This window comes from Anolis carolinensis, chromosome 4 (genome assembly GCF_035594765.1).
Source record: "Anolis carolinensis isolate JA03-04 chromosome 4, rAnoCar3.1.pri, whole genome shotgun sequence".
NCBI classification, from domain to species: Eukaryota; Metazoa; Chordata; class Lepidosauria; order Squamata; family Dactyloidae; genus Anolis; species Anolis carolinensis.
Window position 1 is genome coordinate 214410769 of NC_085844.1, and position 21010 is coordinate 214431778.

Sequence of the window (21010 nt, forward strand, 5' to 3'; positions counted from 1 at the left end):
CTCTACCCCGAGAGGGACTCAAGGCGGCTTACAAACACCACTTATACAGTGCCTTGGGCATAAAACACATGAGGTTGTTATTGCAAAGAGTCAAATACATGATTTAGCTACCAGGAATGCATGAGGCACTGCATGGGACCATTCGGGGCCTTAATTTAAAAATAAAGACTGGAATCTTGTTTGGCAGTCACAGATGCTCAAGACTCGTGTGTATTCTTAATGCCTTTGTCTCCCCTCATTTAGAAGAAAGTCTTCCAATCTACACGTAACAGGCAGCCGCTGCTGTGATCAACAGGAAGCGGCTGACTACCGTTTCTATTCACACTTGAGAGAGATCTCTAGCATGAGGGGGAAATTTGCAGCAGCCATTCTGTTTTGGCCTCCCAGAATGGCGATTGTTCACAGGAGAAGGTGGAAATGGCAGCCAGCTGCTTCCTGAGCAGCAGGAGAACAGACCCTCCTAAATTGCAGCAGCTGCTGCCCACCCAAACTACAATTTTATACATACGATAAGACTGTACAGTGTTTTGTCCAATGTTCTTTTGAACTTTCTTGCATGCAATTTAAATTTGCAGGTAGGAGACAGGATTGTTGAAAGTGGGCTAGTAATTTCTACTTCAGTGGATATTATCAATGACTTTAGAGTAGTAGGGACTTTGAAATGCATTCGTTTGAATTGTCTTTGTGTATTTTTTAAATCATATTGACAACCTTTGTTTAACTCCATAGAAATAAAGGAGTTCCATGTAGACCAAGAAAACAAGTTTGTGGAACAACAGCTCTCCATTGTCATCTTAATTCAGGTATGGGCAAACTTCGACCCTCCAGGTGTTTTGGACTTCAACTCCCACAATTCTACCAGTTTTTAGGAATTGTGGGAGTTGAAATTGAAAATACCTGGAGGGCCCAAGTTTGCCCATACCTGGTCTAGATTGAGGGGAAGTCATAGTCCTATTCTATTCTATTTTGGGCTGATTCCACCTGGAAAAATTCTAGGTCCAGTTCTGGGCACCACAATTCAAGAAGGATATTGACAAGCTAAAAAATGTGTAGCGAAGGGCAACCAAAATGATCAAAAGTTTGAAAGCCAAATCTTAGAAGAGCAGCTGAGGGAGCTAGTTACGTTTAGCTTGCAGAAAAAAGGGCTTGCAGGGGACATGATAGCCATATTTAAATATTTAAAAGGATGTCATATTGAAGGGAAAAGCTTGCTTTCTGCTGCTCTAGAGAATAGCATATGTAGTAATAGATTCAAAGGTGCAGGAAAAGATATTCTACCTAAACATTATGAAAACTTTCCTGGCGATAAAAGCTGTTCAGCAGTGCAATATGCTGCCTTGGAGTGTCCTCAAGTCTTAGTCTCTGGAGGTTTTTTAAGAGGCTGGATCATGTGTCAGGAGTGTTTTGAGTGTGCATTCTTGCATGGTAGGGAGTTGGGCTGGATGGCCTTTGTAGTTTTTTACAACTTTGATTCTATGAAATGTAAATTAGGGAAATCCATTATACGTTTCTCTGGTCATGTTCTCATCAACATAATACAAATTTTGAAGGAGTAACAGACATAAATACATTCACATAAATATACATAGTCTACTTGAATAGAAGCCAGAGCCGACAGTAGTTTAAAAAAGAGTGAAAAAGTATACAGGATGACTTTCTGGGGTTGAAGGGTCATTGTTTCTTGGAGTAAGTTCGTACTGCTTCAAGGGGCTAATATTAAAAAGTCTGATGTTCAAGTTTCATGTCCCAGAAGTTAATACTAATGATCTCAAGTATTTCTGGATCTCTTCTTTACAAGTGTGTCATCTAAGGGCTGGTTTTCAGTCATTAATAGATAAGTTGTCACAGCTTCACGCAGGCCGAGACTGATACGAGAATCTTCTGGTAGTGGGCCTTCTGCCAACAGGTCAGAGCTAAACAGAAAGTATATCTGTGTAAAACATTCTGTAAAGCAGAAGAACAAGCATCGATCCGGTGCAATTTTCTGAAACTGCCCCAAATAACCTTAGAAGCACCTAAAAATCAAGACACCAAGAATTTTTTCTTTGTTTGGGCTAAGCAAACTTCGGCCCTCCAGGTGTTTTGGATTTATTCCTAACAGCCTACCAACTGTTAGGAATTGTGGGACTTGAAATCCAAAACACCTAGAGAGGGACGAAGTTTGCCATGTCTGAATTAGACCATTCTAACTGAAGCCTAGTTTCCAGGCACAAGGGCCCTGCACTAAACACTTCAGTCACTTTGGCAAATAATACATAATGTGTATCCTCACACCATATAAAACAAGAACTGTGGTTTTTTTATTCACAGAGGACCACTCAAAGGACTAAAGTTACTTGCTAAGCAAACTGTGTTTTACTGATTCAGGATTGTAACAAATGGGTATCCTCATCTTGTTCTGGTTCTTTAGAGTTGAACAGACATAGTACAAAGTACAGTGGGACACAGGATGAAATCTAAACACATAAAGGGCCATAATTGTATACTGCAGTGAATGAAATAAAATCAACATTTGGTCACTCCAAAAATGTTTTGTACATGGGATATTGCAACATTGTAACTGATTTGGCATTTGTTTGGTATAACCACATTTACACATTTTGCAGACAAAACGTCCTGATCATGCTTAAGTGTTTTATATAGTATTGCCTGGGTATACACTTGTGCGGCCACTCAGTACATTTAACAGTGGTTCATCTAATCCATTTATTCACTGCTTCCCTGAACCAGATCATTATGAAAATTGGAGCTATTCCCCTTAAACTACTAAATAAAGAAAGATAGAACGAGAGGGAAAATACCTGTTGATCTCCTGCCAGTTTATAGCTGGCTTGCTCACTACTATTGATTTGGAAAGGTTGTGGCAGAAATTTGAAGTAGATCCTTGAATGAAGCATGGCTCCTTCAAGCAGCAACACAAGCCATCCCCAGTTTCTGCAGAAGGAGAGAGAGAGAAAATGAGATTCAAACCAGATCAGGTTCTATGACAATAGGAACAAATACTGCATAAAGCTGGTGTGTCATAAATGTCTTTGTGGGATTACTTCCCTATGGATGCCAGTTGCCAATCTTCAACTCATTCCGGCATGATCAAAAATGACACCTAGTGAATTTTGTCAAGCTCCTCAGTGACAAATAAGCTGTAATTAGTAATGATGACAGCTTGTACAACTCATAAATGGCATACAAAGTGTAGGTTTAAGCTGCACAATCTGTAAGAAGTTCAACAGTATTCAATAGCAATTGTCTGCCTTTATGGCAGAAACTAAAGATCTTAATCTTAGCGGGGAAACTGCTGGTTTGGCAGAAGCCATTTTTCACTGAGGAAAAGTACATTGGGTGAAATCCCTGTAGCACATAGGCTCTCTGGTTCATTTCCTTTGTTTTCTACTCACATTTTCCACTGTAAAATGATAGCTAAGATTGCCTATTAAATCTCTTGGCTTTAGCTCAGCCTTCAGGACTCAATAGCACTCCTCATTTAAATGTGATAGAACCAGAGTTGCATTAATGATTTCTGGCTTTGTGGTTACTCATCCTTTCACACAAGAAATTTTGTCATATACTTTTATCAGAAATCAAATAATCTTACCAGAATAAGAGTCTACCAGCTCGTGTAGACTTGGGAAGGTGAGACTGGGAGAGATGTAAAGCCAGCCGTTCTCTAAGCGGTTAATACGGTAGTGTTTGACACAATCCCAGGAAGCATGATTTGTGTGCCTGATTGACAAGGAGTAGCAACCTGTGTGCAACAGAGGTCAAGGGAACAATCAGCCATGAAATTGCACACACCCATGCCACAATGGAAGCTGGTGGGATTGCCTGATTGATTGAAAACCCTTGATATCCAGACCCAGTTTTCTGCTAACTCAAAGCTGAGCTGTAATCCTTAAAATTTCGTGTTGACTTCTCTTATTTCTCACACAACAAAATGCAAATTCTTCAAAGCTAAACTAAACATTACAGCAGCTTGATTCAAATGACAACATTATGAAATTAACCCCCTGTCTCTGTTACCAGCAATTTCCTTAGCAAGTTTTCCAAGGAGAGAAAAGCTGTGGCAATACATAGAGGAAGGAGAATGATTTAGGCCTATCATGCAAAGGCAATAATTGGATTATTGTGATAGATGTCTAATAAGTGGGGAGAGGTAGCACTGTGTTTCTCTCTTCCTCTTAAACATAATTAGATCTGTAGATGGTCTAATTCTAGAGGAGAATTGGGAAACCATTGACCTTCTACAATTTCTACAGTCAATGATGGCAATGATGATGACACCATATTCTACACCAGAGCCTCCAATGTTTCCTCTCGTGAACCTTTTCTTTTTGAGAAATGTTTACATGACCCCCAGGTATATAGGTATATAAAATAGGTATAAAAATAAAGCATTTACTGACAATAAAGCAGCATGTGCAAAGATTGCTAAACAAGCTGATTTACCTTTTTATGCAGTACTGCTAAAACATTTTCTGCAGAGTCCACTGTAAAGTCTGCATGTTGTTGTGAACAGATTTGTGTAAATGGGTGGCATTCAGAAATCCTTTACTATTACCACATTTTTGTGACTAACATTGGGCTGAGGAGACCCCATTTAGGGTTGAAACCCACAGTTTAAGAAAAGTATAACTAAATGGACACCTTGTCCAAAAATCTCCCAAGCCTACTTTCCCAGACAACAACCATACCAAGACACAGAACAGAGGTATTTGGCAATCAGGGAGCAGGAAGGTAATGTAATGTTTCTACCACCCCCTCCCCCTCCCCCCCCCTCCCAGCAAGTGAGGCTGCAACAAGAAGAAACTGGACCTCCCCTGCAACCCCATGTTGTGGCCCCACTTGCTACAGGAGGGGGTTAAAATCCTTCTTCTGTGTCCTTTTTGCCAGCAGAACAGACTTCTTTTTCTTGGTGCAGCTGCTTTTAAGAAAAGCGGGATTGGAAGAATATTTATGATGGCAACAATACTGCACCTATTGTGATTACACAGCATTCATTAATATGGAGCAGTTATGGAACCATATGTTTAGATTAAGAAACCATAACTGCAATGCAGCTCACTAGGTGTTATTTTCTGCCTTTTTCTAATATGGAACTCAAGTCAAATCGCAAACATAATTAAACATTCACAGCACACAAAAGTTAAAGGATACAACTAAGCTGGGCGTGAAGTCAAAAAGCTCTGGATGACCATACGTTCTCTACCTCTGCTGTACAATTCACCTCTCCAAATAAATTAGGAGCAATGTGGGCTATTCCAATTGTCATCCTTTTTGTATTACAGCCTATTGATCTGAGCAAAGTCTCCCAAGTTTAAGCTAAATAAATAAAGTAGAACTACCTCTAACACTTCTAGACCACTATCCTCCCTATAATTCAAAAGATGTCCATACCTTTCCTCATTTGGCTTTCTCTTATCAGGAAAGAGCCTTCACGGTTATAAGGCAGCAGCAACAACTCTTCAGCTTTTGTACGGCTGATGCCCTCATAAAGCCACCTGAAAAGATAAGAGGGTTGCGTCATTCATGCCCTCGAAACCTGCTCTATAGAAGTCACAGATGGGATGAAAGAATGTATCTGGAAAAGTGTGTAGGAGTGGGGACTGTGTACATTTTCCCATGAGTTGGCACCAGAATTTGTGTCCTGACATATAGGAGCCTGATTGCTGCCTAAATCACTTCCAATTTTCTTATACCGATGTTCTCTAAAACAAAATCTCCTACCTGTGAGAAATTTTAGCTATGTGGTTGCTGGGAATACAGCAGTTCTTGCCAGTCACAGCCGATTCCACTTTCCACCATTCACCCTCTCTGCAGAAACAAAGCAACAACACAAAGACATTAATTAAAGCATGACTTTCTTTCAAAATGGTATGAAGGAGCCTTAGCAAGAGATCTAATCCTCCACTTCTGTGTTAGCCAAGGCTGCTTCCATTAGCAGATTGGAGCAATTCCTTTGGGGCACAAATGTTGAGTGGCATAAAGGCTGCCATGGTAGCAGGACGCTGGCATTGCCCCTCTGATAGAAGTACAATGTGTGCCTAGGCTTCTTGGCCTTACACCCCCGTTGCCCTTAAATACATTACCAAACGTAAGTGCTATGGTGTTTGTAGGGTGGGGACTTTCCTCAGTCAGAAAAATGCCTTTATGCAACCCGGCAAGTACTCACTCAGACAGCAACTTCAGCTGCTCTCCCATCCGGATTATCGGCTCTACTTGCCCAGAAGGGAAATTGCACACTGCCACTGCTACAGAGATATTTGTACCTATAAGTAAATAAAAAAGGTGTACCTTGGACTTTGTATCTACTTATGCCTGATATTTTCTGGCTGCCCTTAAAGAAGAACTGCAAACTTGAGCTAGTCCTGAATAAAGCAGCAAAGATGTTGGTGAGAATTTGCTGGCTAACTGGCATCCTGTCATGTCTTTTTTTGGTTGTCACAGCAGGAGGCATTTACTATTTCCCCTCCCTCAAATTTCACCTTCCTCTTGCACCACCTTAACAGCTATGTAGTGTCCAAGGAAGAGCAGCAGAGATGTGACCAGGGCCTGCACAACCCACCAGGTGTTTTGGACTTTAGTTCCCAGATTTCGTGATCATTGGACCACCTGGCTAGGGCTTCTGGGAGTTAGAGGCCCAGACACCTGGAGGGTCACAGGTTGTGCAGGCCTGATCTAGGATATCCCTGGCATACTTTAGAACTGCTGGAGGGTGATCATAGGATCATAGCCAGCTGTCCCTCATTCTTCAATAGCTACCAACCAGATATGGACAGGGCCCTTGGAGGAGGAAAATGAGTCCTGGAGAAGGTGATAAGAAAACAAGATGTAGTTTCTGTCAAAAATATTAAAAAATAACTTATTTTTAATTTTAAAAAATGTGAGTCAAGCACTGAAAGGGTTAAATAAGCTAGCATCGCCCTGAGGAAAGTGAGTAGGCTGAAGCCTGTTAGTGGGCCAAAGCTAGTGTCGTCCTGTGGTGTGTTAGCCTCAGTGAGAGAATGCCTCAGTGTGAAGTAGGCCTCTGCGTGAGGTAGGCCTCTGTGAGAGAAGCTTCAGTGAGAGAAGCCCCAGGTTGCTGGTCCTGTGTGTAAAGTTACTGTGTGAAGCTCCAGTGTGAAGGCTGCTGTGTGTAAAGCTACCGTGTGAAGCTCCTGTGTAAGTTCGGTGTGAGAGGAGGCTCTGTGAGAGCAAAGCTATTTATCTGCATGAGAAATAAGCCCAGCGTGGAAGCAAAGAAGAAAGTATAAGGAACTTTATTTGTGTTATTGAAACCTTGTTTATGTAAATGGTGCAACCATATTATTTTACTACAAAGAAAAGAGTCCTAAAGAAGAGATAACATTGCACTGTATGCTTTTGTTCTTTTTATCACTGTTGGCTACTGGTGCTGGGTCACACTGCTGCTAATAAGTTACTCTGCGATACGTTTGTGGGGCGGGTCTTTTGTTAATAAGCTAATTTGCCCAACAGTTCCAGGTGAGCAGAAATTTCCCTCTTTCTACCAGTGCAGAAGCTCTGCCAGGAATCTCATAGGGACATGAAACAACTTGATTACAACAGACCACAGGTCTCAATTTTGTCTCCAGATATAGCACAAAGTGTTAATTATTACAGGTTGAATATAACATTTTGGATTTATTTTTTTTGGGGGGGGGGGATTTTGGAATACCTATATTGGCATATATGAGCAAAGCAGATGCCTTAGAGATGGAACCCAAGTCTAAACACATAATTACTGTATGCTTCTCATACACCATGTACACATAGATTGAAGGCCATTTTTATACACATAATTTTAATAACTTTATGCATGACACAAAGTTTCATCTAACCATCAGAAAGCAAAGGTGTCATATCTCAGCTTCCTCTGCGGACAGAGTTGCTCAGCCTGTACTTTTAAAGCCCTAAAAGGTTTAGGCTTAGGCTACTGAATAACTATTTGCTTCTGTAGGGAAGGCCTTTTTTCATATCCTTTTTCTTAGAAGCACATCTAGCTGGGGAGCAAGAAAGGAGTGATAAATTGGGCATAAAACCATCCTCATGTTAATCTCCTTCCATAAAAAGACGTAAGGGGCCCAGTCTGTTGCCTCAGTGACCAATTAAAGCATTTTTCAGTTTTGGTGGACAGCCTGACCAATCATTCAATTTTCAAACTGATCTCTTGTCTGTCTTGTCTCTTTTGCCCTTGGCAAACCTGTTCTGTATATGATTTTAAATTAAATATTAGAAACTATAATTGGTACTTGTTTTATAATTGAAAAGTGGAATTAAATATTTGTAGTTAATACTTTAGAAAATGAAAGGGAGATGAGGGAGCGGGGCATAAGCATTAGGCACATGTCTCCACCCTCCACCCCACCCCTTATATTCAGCATTGAGTCTAGTTCTAGGGATGAGATGTAAATAGTCTGACAGGTTTTCCACGATTTCTAATATTAGTTCCATTGACTAAAACTAGTAGAGAAAACCTCAAATTCATTCTCCAGAACCCCTGATTTCATGAACTGATAGACATTAATATGTGTCCTTTCATAGACTCAGCATAGCACTTCCTAAAATGAGCCCGGATTTGCCCTGAATTTAGCCATGTTTACTATTTTACTCCAGAAAATTAGAATAACAGCTGCTGTACAGGGATGCCTAATGTATGGGTCATAAGAGGATTGACGGTTTCAGAGACAATTTAATTGACAGTTTCAGAAACAACCAGACACAGGACCAAACCCGTTTCCATCCTAGTAGGCATGCTAGAGTGAACTGCACAGAAGCCTGATCAGGGAAGTCTTTTAGTTAGAAGTGTATGGGCAATGACATCTGATCTTGTGAGGCCTGCCAGAAGACAGGAAAACTCAAATATTATGTTTTATACTCAACTGTAGCCAAATATGGCTGCACCCCTTTTGTCATCATTACATTTTAGAAGATGGGCTGATTTACCAGCTTTTAGATCTGGAGTAAGGAATATAACCTATAAGATAAAAGCTTTGTATATTAGAATGCATGTGTGTATTATTGAGAGCCCAGTTCTAGGCAGAATGACTGCTCAGTGGTAAACAAGATAACTTCCGCCAGACATGACTGAAAATAAACCCATAGCAGTTGTGATGGCTAAGCAGTAGTTCTCAACCTGGGATCCCCAGATGTTTTTGGCCTTCAACTCCTAGAAATCCTAACAGCTGGTAAACTGGCTGGGATTTCTGGGAGTTGTAGGCCAAAAGCATCTGGGGGCCCCAGGTTGAGAATCACTGGGCTAGTGCAATCAGGATAGATGATATACAAAAGCCTCGATCTAACGATGCCCGGTGTGTTTATATTATCTCCAACAATCTAATTGGAGAAATTACTGATAGGCTGAGTGGAGACTAAGGAGAGAATAAAAGACGACAAGAGGAGATGGCAAACAGACCACTTCCTACCATGCAGGAAGAGAAGGCTGTAATGTAAAAATGCAGCTAAACAACTCAGATATCCTGATACTGCTAATAAAATGAATTAATCTATGCTAGATAGATATAGTCCCCTAAATAGATAGATGTAACTGGAAAAAAAATATGGCTTAAGATGGAAGTATATCAGATGAGTTGCCACACGTGGTTCTGTATTAATGTCTTATCTGCAGTACAATGGAATGGAACAGAATGCAGGCGCTATGGCCGGATTGTGTTTTTTCCCTAAGGGAAGCAATTATATGTGAGTGTGTGAGTGATTACATATCTTAGAATCTGCTCATTATGTCATAATATATCCTGAGATTCCCAGATTTAAGAATATTTCAATAGAGTACTGGTGTCAACTCTGTCTGATTTTCACCACCACATGTTGAACTCCTTGATTATAATAATGGGACCTCAGTCAGAATCCAAATTTTCTTACAAATAGCAAGGACCTTCCATTCCTCAGTCTAATGAGATGGATGAAGGGACCACACCAGTGTCATACAGATGTTTCTGACAGATTGGAACAGTTCTGATGAAAGAGGCTCTGTCTTATACTCCTCAGTAAGCTTTCTGTAAGACAGTTCATTTCAAAGAAAGTCACTTCCATCTCCATGCCAACCACACAGTATTCTATGGCTCAATTTGGTCCAAGGAACCAACATGAAAAGATTACAATGGAATTTGGTATTGAACATGTGTCTGGAACTTCTAGTTGTGTTACCGATGAGCTTTCTCACAGAAGACTAATGAGGGTTAAGGGAGAATCTTTACTAACTGATGGCTTAGTTAAGCTCTAATACCATGTTTCCCTGAAAATAAGACAGTGTCTTATATTAATTTTTCTCCCAAAGATGCTCTAGGTCTTATTTTCAGGGGATGTCTTATTATTCCATGAAGAAAAATTCACATTTATTGTTGAACAAAAAATCGAACATTTATTATATACTGTACAGTAGTTGTCATCATAAACCAACATAACCAGACAAACTGTGAATCCTATCAAGAATTTCTTGTTACTACCAATATTTCCATGTACAACACTTTATGGTATGTACATTTACTGATCCTGCATGCTCTGGTGTTCTGTTTGGCGGGCATGCTTCCAAACAAAATCTTTGCTAGGTCTTACTTTCGGGGGAGGCCTTATATTTAGCAATTCAGCAAAACCTCTACTAGGTCTTATTTTCTGGGGATGTCTTATTTTAGGGGAAACAGGGTAGTTTTTGTACTCACATGCTTTTGAAAAATCTGTCCTCCCCTAGATCCCAGGAATTAAATCCCAGCCTGTATGTGGCTCTGTCCTGCCAGTTAATTTCAGACTATCTGGGATTTTGGAGGTATCTGATATTACCACTTGTGCATTACCTAGCAGCTATCCAGTTAACAAGCTCTGCATTTTAACATAATTTTGAAAATGTAGAGAAGCATCCAGACATTTGAAATACCAAAATTAAATAAAGTACTAGGTTTAGGTTTGTAACTTCCATTGCTATTTGTAGGAATTAGGCACAAGATTGCAGCTAACCCGTCTCACAAGCTTCTGAACCCTAATTGGTTGGAAACACAACATAAACCGCACCTGGTGGTGTAAGAACAAGGCTTGAATCGAGAGACTGGTTGTTTGGCGTGTTTGGCTGTGGCCTTGGCTCCGCTGTAATCTCCTTCCTCCGACTGGGAACGACTCCCATCACAGGCCACTACTAACTGGTGGCTTTACTCAGTAGTGGGTTTCTGGTATAGCTAAAAAAGAGATCTTTCAAAACAGAACACAAGAGATCATCAACATGAACGTAAAACTTCCTACCCACCTCTGAGCTTCTACCCCAGGCATGGGCAAACGCCAGCCCTCCAGATGTTTTGGACTGCAACTTCCACATTGAATTGTGGGAGTTAAAGTCCAAACATCTGGAGGGCTTAAGTTTGTCCATGCCTGATCTACCCCGTTTGCTATTTCCCTCTAAGATAGAGCTCTTTAAAAACATAGGCAAACCATGTTGTGTAGGAACCAAACTTATGTCAGCATTTAGTTTCATCATAGACCAACTAGATACCTCTGGGAAGCTCATGAACAGAAGAACATCAGACAACACCTAGAACTTGGGAAATCTACATTTCAGATTATAACTCTCAAGATTTGGCCATGATAGCTGCAGGATTCTGGGGGATAGTGTCCAAAAAAGGGAGTGAGGAAGAGAATATTCCCAATCTCCAAAAGTTCTCTTTTATGCTATTCTGAGACGTATTACCTCTTATATTATAAGTACTTTATTTATCATGTACATGCATCGTGACTAATAGACATTTGGAGCTAGGTTTTCCATTGACTTCTACATTCTCAATCTAAATGTTAGCTTTGATTCCACTTTTGTAAACCTCTGGTTATCTATTCAGCAATTTCCCATAATTAACAAACTGTTGACCTAAAACTGTACCATTGCAATTTCCAAGGTTCTTCTAAGGCTTTTGTGGCTTGTTTGTTTGGTAGGGGTTCACAAAGCAAATTAACACTAGGCAACAACAAAAGCAAAAACAAATCCTGGAAGCAGTCTTGAGAAATTGCAGCGACCAAATATTTTAAAGGAGAACTGTAAACACTGTTGAGAGATGCTGGCTCTAGAACACGGTTGAATAAGTGTAGAATCTGCACAGTTTATAAACAGAACAAAGCATGCAGAAAGTTTAATTTTAGGCTCTCATAACAGGGTTGTTGACTGGATTAGGACAGATTTCTTATTTCTAGTAATTTAACATTAGAAGCCATGAAAGGACTGTTTTTCTATTCCCAAATTGCACTGCTGAAGAATGTTTGGAGTAACAGTGGATCTGTGCATAGCAAGATGAGTGAGCTCTTTTCAGTTCTAGTATTTAATAAGTTAATTGGTTCCAAAATTATTAAATTAAGTATCTAAGTTATATATCTGGTTCTGGTTGGTGGATCTTTTCAGGTTGGGGGTGAGAAGTTGTTGCCAACTCAAATTATTCTTTGCCCTATTTTGCTCTGCTGTTCACCTGATATTAATTTGAATTTGTATCTTTTTTGCCTGAATTAGATGTCTGTCATGTCTCTGTAAGATTAGGTATTTGGGAAACTAATCTGAGCAACATAGGTGAGCTTCTTTTTCGAAGACTACAACAGCGTGTACTGTCTAAAATATTATTTTAAAGGATTATTGTTAAATATATCCCACATGAACTCAACAGATAGGGTCTCATATTAATAAAACAGAAGCTTTTGGTTAAGAAATTGTTCACACTTTATCTAAGTGAATAGACATGGGAAAATTAAGTTCCGACAACGGATAACAACAAAGGAGTTGTTATATTATGTGACATCAGGCTGGATTTGGTTTATGAACAGGAGACCTTCAAGAGACCCTTATTAAGAGTCCTACTCAGAGCCATGGCTTCCTTGATTCAGGCTGTCTTCACAATTAAAAAATACTTATTAAATCTGTTTATATGGCTGTTTCCTGTCACTAAGCCGAGAAACCTCATGTTTATTCTTCTCCACTGTGTATCTTGTGGCTTCTACTACACTATATATAACACATCAGGGCTCCCTCTGGCTCCGCCATGCTTGTTTTGCTCATGACCAGACCAAATGGCTTGTGGCAACAGGAACACAACAAGTAACTGACACAAGGAACAGCTCCAGAAATCTAACCTTTGTGACAACTATAAAATCAACATGTTAAACTCCATAGGTAAAGGTAAAGGTTTTCCCCTGATGTTAAGCCCAGTCATGTCCGACTCTGGGGGTTGGTACTCATCTCCATTTCTAAGTCGAAGAGCTGGCGTTATCCGTAGACCCCTCCAAGGTCATGTGGCCGGCATGACTGCATGGAGCGCTGTTACCTTCCCGCCGGAGTGGTACCTATTGATCTACTCACATTGCATGTTTTTGAACTGCTAGGTTGGCAGGAGCTGGGGCTAACAGCAGGCGCTCATTCTGCTCCCGGGATTTGAACCTGGGACCTTTTGGTCCGCAAGTTCAGCAGCTCAGCACTTTAACACACTGTGCCACCAGGGGCTCTCCATACTCTTAGATTATTAGGCTGCTCTTTTGCTTTTCCCGTTTAAAACATAGGTTCTATGTGTAGAAAATCTAAATCTTGGTTGCAACATTTTGCACGATAACTCCCAGAATCTAGTCAGCATGGGCACTAGTTGGCAGTTAAGAGAAATGAAATGCAAAAAAGTGTTTCCACACTCGATTTCTCTTTTTGCTTAATGAGGAGTGAACATTACTTGCACATGTAATGCCCACTCCTGCTTATTAAACTATACAGAATTTTTAGAAATAAAAATTAGACATTTAAAGAAGGAAGTGACAATTTTATAAAACGGAAACCCTGGGAAATGAATAGTATAGTTCTGACTGCCTGGTCTACCATAGACAATTATGGATAGTATACAAAATCACACCTTGACCCACATAGACATAGCAGAACAAATCCAGGTCTATGATATGAATTAAGACTGTCCAAGGAGGAGAACATACCTGAGAAGCTTCTCTGTGAGCATGAAGTCGTCTTCAGTTGTTTGAATTTCTTGCTGCAAACACTTCCAGGTAGCAGGCTGCCCCTAAGCCATATGCAAGTGCAAATCTCAAAATCAAAAGCATAGAATCCTCTTGGTTCCTCTTGCCAGAAGTGTTGTTGAACCAAACTGCTTGAGTCAGTGACTCTGAGTATGCGCATGTCCCTTTGAGTGCATGTTGTTGAGAAGTGCTTAAATACTGAGAACCCACAAACTGATCAGTTTCCTTTGACGTAAGTGGAAAGGTGGTTAATGTGATATGTTATTTTTTTCTGCATAGAAACCAGATGCCAGTAACAGCTTGGACAAGACATGTTGCTCTGACTGTGATCCGCTTTTTTCACAACACAGATAAGCCGTAATGTTCCAAACTACCACCTGACCAATATTCAGCAGTGCACAGCAGCCTTGTGTGTGTACATATGTGTGTGCATATGTAAGTCACATGTTGACCTATGCCAACTTGTTACCAAAAGGTTAAGAAATTCCAGGTAGACTACGGCAAACAATATGCGTTTAAGGGATTTGAATCCATCTTATGTAGAATGAGGGGTAGGCAGTGTATTCAGCTGAAGAAACTAAAGAACACATAGACATTGTGTTTAAGATTTCCTTGAAAACCCTCCTTCACAAAGACTTATTTCTCAATAGAGTCCAGATAAAGCAGATTGGAGACTGGGCAGAACAGCGGCATAGTGGGCACCACAGATCTTCTGCACTCCTCACAGTGCATTCCCCTTTCTCTTAAAACTGGGATCCGATGCAAATACAGGGATCTTACACCACTGTCTTTACTCTGTTCTCTTATGCTATTTAAGAGGTCAGCCAATGCAAACATTATTGTCACTGGAAGCTTCCGTACTGTTATGTCCCTCCTTGCTGCTTAGATCTTATCTTTCCCAGCAGCTTAAAATAGACCCAGTATCATCAACACCATCTCCAGCTGTAAGGCACTGTACGCCTGTGTATGCACCATCGTTAACCTCAAAACCAAGCAAAGACCTCACAAAAACAGAAGCAAAAACAAGTGGAATTAAAAAAAACAGTGAAGCCATGACAGCACCAGCAACAATTTCTCTCTCCTTTGTACTATCTCCCTAATTCAAGGAACAGATTTTGGAATCATCTGAGGCTAGGTATACTTGCTATCATTATGAGGTTTTGTTCCACTGCTTCCAAGTTATTTTAAGATTATATGTAGAAATGATAAAAGGTTTTGGTTTCATCAATTGCAAAGTGGTGGCATTACTGATGTAGGTTATGTTTTTCTATGAGGACTTTTTGTTGTGTATTTGGACTTCCTGGTAAATCACTGAGAATGGGAACATTAGACACAAAGCACACTGTCACAACATTATGGCCTACTGAGAACTGCAAGGCAGAAGGAAACAAGTCTCTATGAAGTCATATTGTCAGTGACAAATCTTGACTTTTGTTGGTTTTATTAAACTTTTTGAAAACACATTATGTGCTCTTGTGAGATTTAAGAAAAAATCTTCCCATAGACGAATGTATGTATTATCAGCCACGAGTAAAATTGAAAACAACGAAGCACTAGGTTTCTAAAGCTTTCTGCCCCCTATTTAGCTAGGAAGATCACCTCATAAAAGATCTAATTAGCCCAATGCCCTGTTTATATCTACTCCACTGTGGCTCTTTTGTCCTTTCCAAAAATGAACGGTAGAGGCGTGGAGATAAATGCTGAATCCTTATCATTTTCGGCAGAGGACAGCACAGGTATTAAATCTAATCCCAAGGAGAAGGGCAGGGGAACTTAAGCATTTGAAAAGAACCAACATACAAAAGCAGAGAGAAAATTAAGCAGAAATGCTAGTAACAAAACATAAATTAGTAAGACACCTTGTTTGTTTACAAAGGCACACACAGAAGTCTCAGAATCGATAAACAACCCTTCTTTAACCTGGTGGTGTAGTTCAACCACACTGGCAAGCATCATCATCGTCATCCACAGCTTCTCTGGCTCAAGATGATGGCAGTTGTAGTTCAACACTGTTGTGTGTGCCACTTTGGAAAAGCTGTTACTGATTAATCAAAATATGTCACAATAGGTACAGATATATGTTACAGAAGATATCACAACTTATTAACTTCTTTGAATCTTTAACCCATGTAGGTTTGACTTGAAACTAAAAATATGAAGAAAACAGTAGACAGTTGGTGTATCTATTTAATAGAATGCAACATCTTTCCCTTTGCCTCTGAAAGTTAGATACAGGGTTATAATTACTCAGCTCAGCACTGGTTACTTGTTTAGATGTACCTGTTACTCAAAATTTTAAATCAAATTTTAAATTTGATGTAGTTATACATTTCATGTCTATTTGCATTTTTCTACATATCTCTATCTCCTCTCATGGGTTTCAAAAGCATGTCAAAGAAACAAGACACCATCATTTTTACTTATTTCCATATTTCAGAGAAGAAAAGGATGCTTCTTATGCAGTCCACCTATGTCATCTTTAAGATAAGGGACACTTATTTTGTCTGAGAGCTCATTTGATCATAAAGCATGGCTGTTTGGCTCTCTGAATGTGCACTTTAAAGTCTAGTTGGGGAGGGGAAGAGACACATACACAGACACAGAGGCGCATTGACAATTAGACTTGATAATAGCTTTATTTAGTTGGTACAAATTTCCCTTCAGGCAGAATCTCCCAGTCCCATCTCCTTCCTGAAATAGAGCTGAACATGATTTTCTCCAAGAATCTTGGCCCCTTGAACAGCACTGAAACTAAGTATTCTGCCATGATTCCATGTACCAGTGAGCTGCACATTCCCTCCTGTCAGGTTACACACTGTCCATATTCAATGATCCAGATGAAAGCCACCCCTCAATAAACCCTTGCATTTAGCCTAAGAATCTCCTAGATCCTAGGGCACAAATCCCCACTTCTACTAGAAACACTGGATCTGTCAGGCTTCCGAGTTGACTATTGATCAAAGAAAAATATTTTTAAAACTAGGCTTGAAAGCAAGCACACTTTAACACTATAAAGTACATGGAAGCATTACCTTAGCCAGTATTTATGTAAGCTCAAAAGCCCCATAATATGCAAGCAGAACGTAAGTTGTTTTTGTGCAGACATGCTTGTTTGGGGAAAGGCTACAAAAGGCCCCAAAGAGTTGTCTATGATGAAATCTCAGCTGATCAGATCATTGAATTATTCCCCCAAATGGCAAAGAGCATATTTCATAACTAGCTTTTGACCACTTGATCAAATAAGCAATATTTGTAAGTCTCAGGCTCCTTCTAGAAAGAGTGACTCATTAAAAGTTTTGATGACTTTCTGGAGGAAGGGGAGGCTTGGTTTTAGCAGCAGTACAGGTGGACAGGCGTTTTGAACCCAGAACATTAAAAAAAGGAACATAGAGATAAATCTATATAGACATTAACAGAATTACTATTACAATGGTAATGAATTAGCTTTTCTACCAAAAACCAAAGTAAGTATTTCCTCATTTTTATCTATCCATTCAAGATTATAAAGAAGACTCAGACAGCAATTCTATACACATTTACTTGGGAGTAAATCCCAGTCAATTAAGCAAGACTTGTTTTTGAGTAAACATACATGGGATTGTACTAACCTCTTTACTACACAAACACCAGAATTTTTATTAAAAATACTGTGTGGCTATTTGGCCCTAGATTGAAATAACTCATTCAATGATTCAGAATTCTATGCTACTGTTTGATACAAAACAGAGGTTAGATTCACTGCAACAATACATTAATTTTAAACTTTCAGTTTTAGTTTTATTTTCAAAGCAGTGACTAACAACTGTATGCAAATAATCACACATATTAATTTAACTGAACAGTTGTAGTTGTATTAACAACATTTACTTGGTCTTAAGTTTTCTTCAGTTTGGAAGAACACTGGTTCCTGCCTCCGTGGAAAAAATCACCCCTGAATATTGTCCAGATTGATGTCTAACACTAAACAAACTAAACCTTTAGCTATTGTGGAGTGTGTAAATCAATGCAACAGTACACCTTTCTGAGTTAGGGATTTCCCTTCAGTCCAACCTTTTAATGCTATCTTGCAGCAATTGGATTACTACTTCCATAACTTCTAGCCAACACGGCCAATGCGACTGGGCTATACTGAATGAGGACTGTGAGAGTTGGAATCCCAGGCATCTGGAGGAGATCAGGTAGGGGAAGGCTCCTTTAATCTACTGTCCAACTATCTTTTGCATGATAAATAAGACAGGAACTTTGCTTTCTCAGCTCAGTTATGAAAAACCTAAGCTAGCTTGAAAGCTCAACTAACTATGCAGTTTGCTTGGATCCATTTGAGAGTTTGGACAATGGAGGATTCAGGACCCACCCTGAAGTTTGAAAACATTCCAGTTCTAACCTAATAATCTTCAGCAGAAGCACAACTAGAAAGCAGTTTTAATTGCACAAGTCACAGAAAATGGTATTTAATTTTTTTAAAAAGACAGGGGAGGCCCACTACCCTCACACGGTTTGACAGCACAAGAAGCTAAGGGAAAGGATGACTGCCTTCATATACAACAGTTCTCCGCTAGTAGCACCAATGGAATGTTAGTAATTAATGGGGTTGCATACAGAGGTACATATTTGCAGCAGTAAGCCCATAGCAGAATTGTGACACACAAACATATTCTCTTCTTTTTCACATAGGGGTACAGGGAGCCTATTTTTCTAATCTGAGGCAAAGAGGGTTTTCCACAATTGTATCATTCATGAAGGTATTTTTCTCTTCTTAGGGACAAGTCTGAAACCCTTGCCTCTTTTGTTTTTTTATTAGTTTTGAAGAGGAATACACAAAGGAACAAAAAAATATTTTCAGAAATACCAAAGGGTCCAAGCAGATAAAGACGAAGGTACAAGAAAGCAATAAGGGGAGGTATAAAAGCAAACTGGACAGCCTGCATGAAGCCAGCGGAGCAGGGGGCTGGGGAGAACAGAGAGGCAATTGTTGATCCAGTGCATATACCTGTGGTCAATAAAAGAGCAAAGGCCGCTGGGTAGGGGGTGCAGACCTCAGCCTGCAGCAAAACAACCCCCTTTGCCTGTTTTCAAGAATGTCTCTATGCATCTTGTGTTTATGCAGCCTATACAAAGAGAACCAAAGGTAATGCCAGAAAGACAGAGGGGAGGGGACAGGTGGCTGGTAAGAGGGGCAGGCACAATTTAGGAAGAAAAAGACCTGCTAATGCCACTTGTCTGGGTGAACACTGGATTCTGGGTGGGTTTAGACGGAAAGGAAGGGATTGTCTGGATGCACAAAGTTGCTTAGCAAGAAACCTCCATCGTCTGAGGAGTGCTATGGGCACCAGCAGGTTCAGGAATGCCATGTTTGACCTCTCCATGGCTGCTGCTCTGAGACCGTGTCTGGCTGCTTTCTCCAGAGCCCAAGCTCGAAGATGACTGGGTCCGGGAACGGATCAGCCTGGTCATGCTAGCAGATGGCACTGTAAGGAGAGAGGCAGTGAATTTTGGAATATAAACCATTTTGTTCATTCCTAGAATCAACAGGCATGAAGCAGAAGAAAAAGAGAGGTGCTGCTAAAAAACAAAAAAAAAGAGATTGCTTTCTTGGTGTTGTCACAAGAAGGAATGAACATAGTGTTATAGATGTGGAAGCATTTGTACAGGAGTAACAGCAAATGGGGCTGAAGGAATAACACATCTCTCTTTCCCCTCTGCATGGACAACCCTCTTCCTTACTCGGCTTTGTTTTGCATCTCTTCCACATGCAAGGGGTTTCCTTCCCTCCACATTTGCTGTAGGAAAACCCAGGGCTGAGAGCTCTGTGTTTTCCTGAACGTGTCATCAAGTTCTATATGTGAAAATAAAAGTGTATATGGACAAAGGGAGTATGCTAATAGCCTGAAGTTCACAGCTGCCAAACTCTTTGCAATGAAGTCATGTTGCTCATTTAACTTTTTAAGAAAGTTAGGAATTATAAGCTTGGTTTCTGGATTACTATTGAATTGCAAACCATGCAACAGTCAACCAAATGCAGATGAAGCTATTAACGAAATTGTGGTGCAAGAAAGTACAACAGGGTGGCCTATACTGCAGAATGTAACCAGGCTATACCATAAGCAATGTGGCACATCAGAAAATAAAAATGTAATTCAGCCAAACTGAACACACACTTGTAGATACCTGACTCAGTGCTCAGATGACTGAGCTGCACATAAGGGACTGGAAACAGAGACAAGAGAGGGAATGGGAAACACAGTTAGTGCAGTCATGACATGCCTGAAACAACATACGGTTGGGACCATTGATTGTGAACCTCTAAACATTTGCTGCATTTGTGACCCTATACCTTCAGTGCCCATTAATTTGTCAGGTGACTTTAAAACATTATTTTTAGTCTTTGAGTTTTAACAAGACCCTTTTTGTAACCCCTAATTTCCATGTCAGAGAAAGTATATTACTAGATTAACTGTACTACTTTGTTTGCAATCATAGTTTGCATCACAGCAATTAACAGCCTTCTCCTTGCAATTCTGCCAGCATCAATATCTCTAAAACTGAAAGAAATCTAATGAATTCAAATATCTCCAGCAGTGGAAAATTTAAAAACCAAACTCTAAGAACTTTGTATTGACTGTTGATGATCACATGATGTTTGCTACATGGAAAGGCTCAGCATGATAATGCCTATATGATAATAAACAGACATGTATACTTACACTTTAGATTGGGGTGGGCAACTGTTCAGGGGCCAAGATCAATTGTCCACCTGACCCCCCTCCTGGTGGGCCACACCTCCCAATATGAATAAGAACAACTCTCATTAAATGATGCTAATAAATGATAGGAGAATTATTTATTTATTTATAAGAAGGTATTTAAAAGAGATCAGAGAAATCTGGGACAGTATGGGGCATTTAATGTGTTTGCATGCACTCAGGGGGATTTAGGGGCAATATTATGGCATTGAATGTTTGCAATCTTTTGTTGGAAACCACCTTGAGTGCCCCCGGGGGAGATAGGACATGTTACAAATAAAGTTTATTAT

At 40.0% G+C, this 21010-nt stretch overlaps 2 protein-coding genes across 6 annotated transcripts in view; both read right to left on the minus strand.

Moving 5' to 3' along the window:
• Positions 1-1500: 1500 nt before the first annotated feature.
• sla2 (Src like adaptor 2) lies at positions 1501-16440 on the minus strand. 2 transcript variants are annotated; one of them, XM_008109963.3, is made up of 8 exons: positions 13939-16440; positions 11017-11190; positions 6167-6263; positions 5722-5808; positions 5392-5495; positions 3593-3742; positions 2802-2934; positions 1501-1913 (listed from the first exon to the last, which is right to left on the minus strand). In XM_008109963.3, the coding sequence occupies exons 2-8, from the start codon at positions 11123-11125 to the stop codon at positions 1769-1771; spliced, it is 825 nt and encodes a 274-aa protein (XP_008108170.2). In that variant the 5' UTR covers positions 11126-11190; positions 13939-16440; the 3' UTR covers positions 1501-1768. The 2 variants fall into 2 exon arrangements, with proteins under 2 accessions (XP_008108170.2, XP_062834834.1); XM_062978764.1 differs by lacking the exon at positions 13939-16440 and having other exon boundaries at positions 11017-13914.
• A 147-nt stretch (positions 16441-16587) lies between these two features.
• Positions 16588-21010, minus strand: part of ndrg3 (NDRG family member 3) — a 64511-nt gene continuing 60088 nt past the window's right edge. For 3 of the 4 annotated variants that reach the window (XM_003220538.4, XM_008109964.3, XM_008109965.3), the window contains exons 16-17: positions 20146-20184; positions 16588-19445 (exon numbers count right to left, since the gene is read on the minus strand). In XM_003220538.4, coding sequence (XP_003220586.1) covers positions 19267-19445; positions 20146-20184 — 218 coding nt within the window. In that variant the 3' untranslated portion in view covers positions 16588-19266. The remainder of the gene's footprint in view (positions 19446-20145; positions 20185-21010) is intronic. The other variant, XM_008109966.3, reaches the window with a different exon arrangement.

Excerpts from the sequence above, each read along its gene's own strand:
- sla2 (XM_008109963.3), bottom strand. The coding sequence starts at position 11,125 with ATGGGAGTCGTTCCCAGTCGGAGGAAGGAGATTACAGCGGAGCCAAGG. Across the intron at positions 5,809-6,166 it reads CAGCTGAAGTTGCTGTCTGA|AGAGGGTGAATGGTGGAAAG; the intron begins GTGAGTACTTGC and ends TTGTTTCTGCAG. Across the intron at positions 5,496-5,721 it reads ATAGCTAAAATTTCTCACAG|GTGGCTTTATGAGGGCATCA; the intron begins GTAGGAGATTTT and ends TTATCTTTTCAG.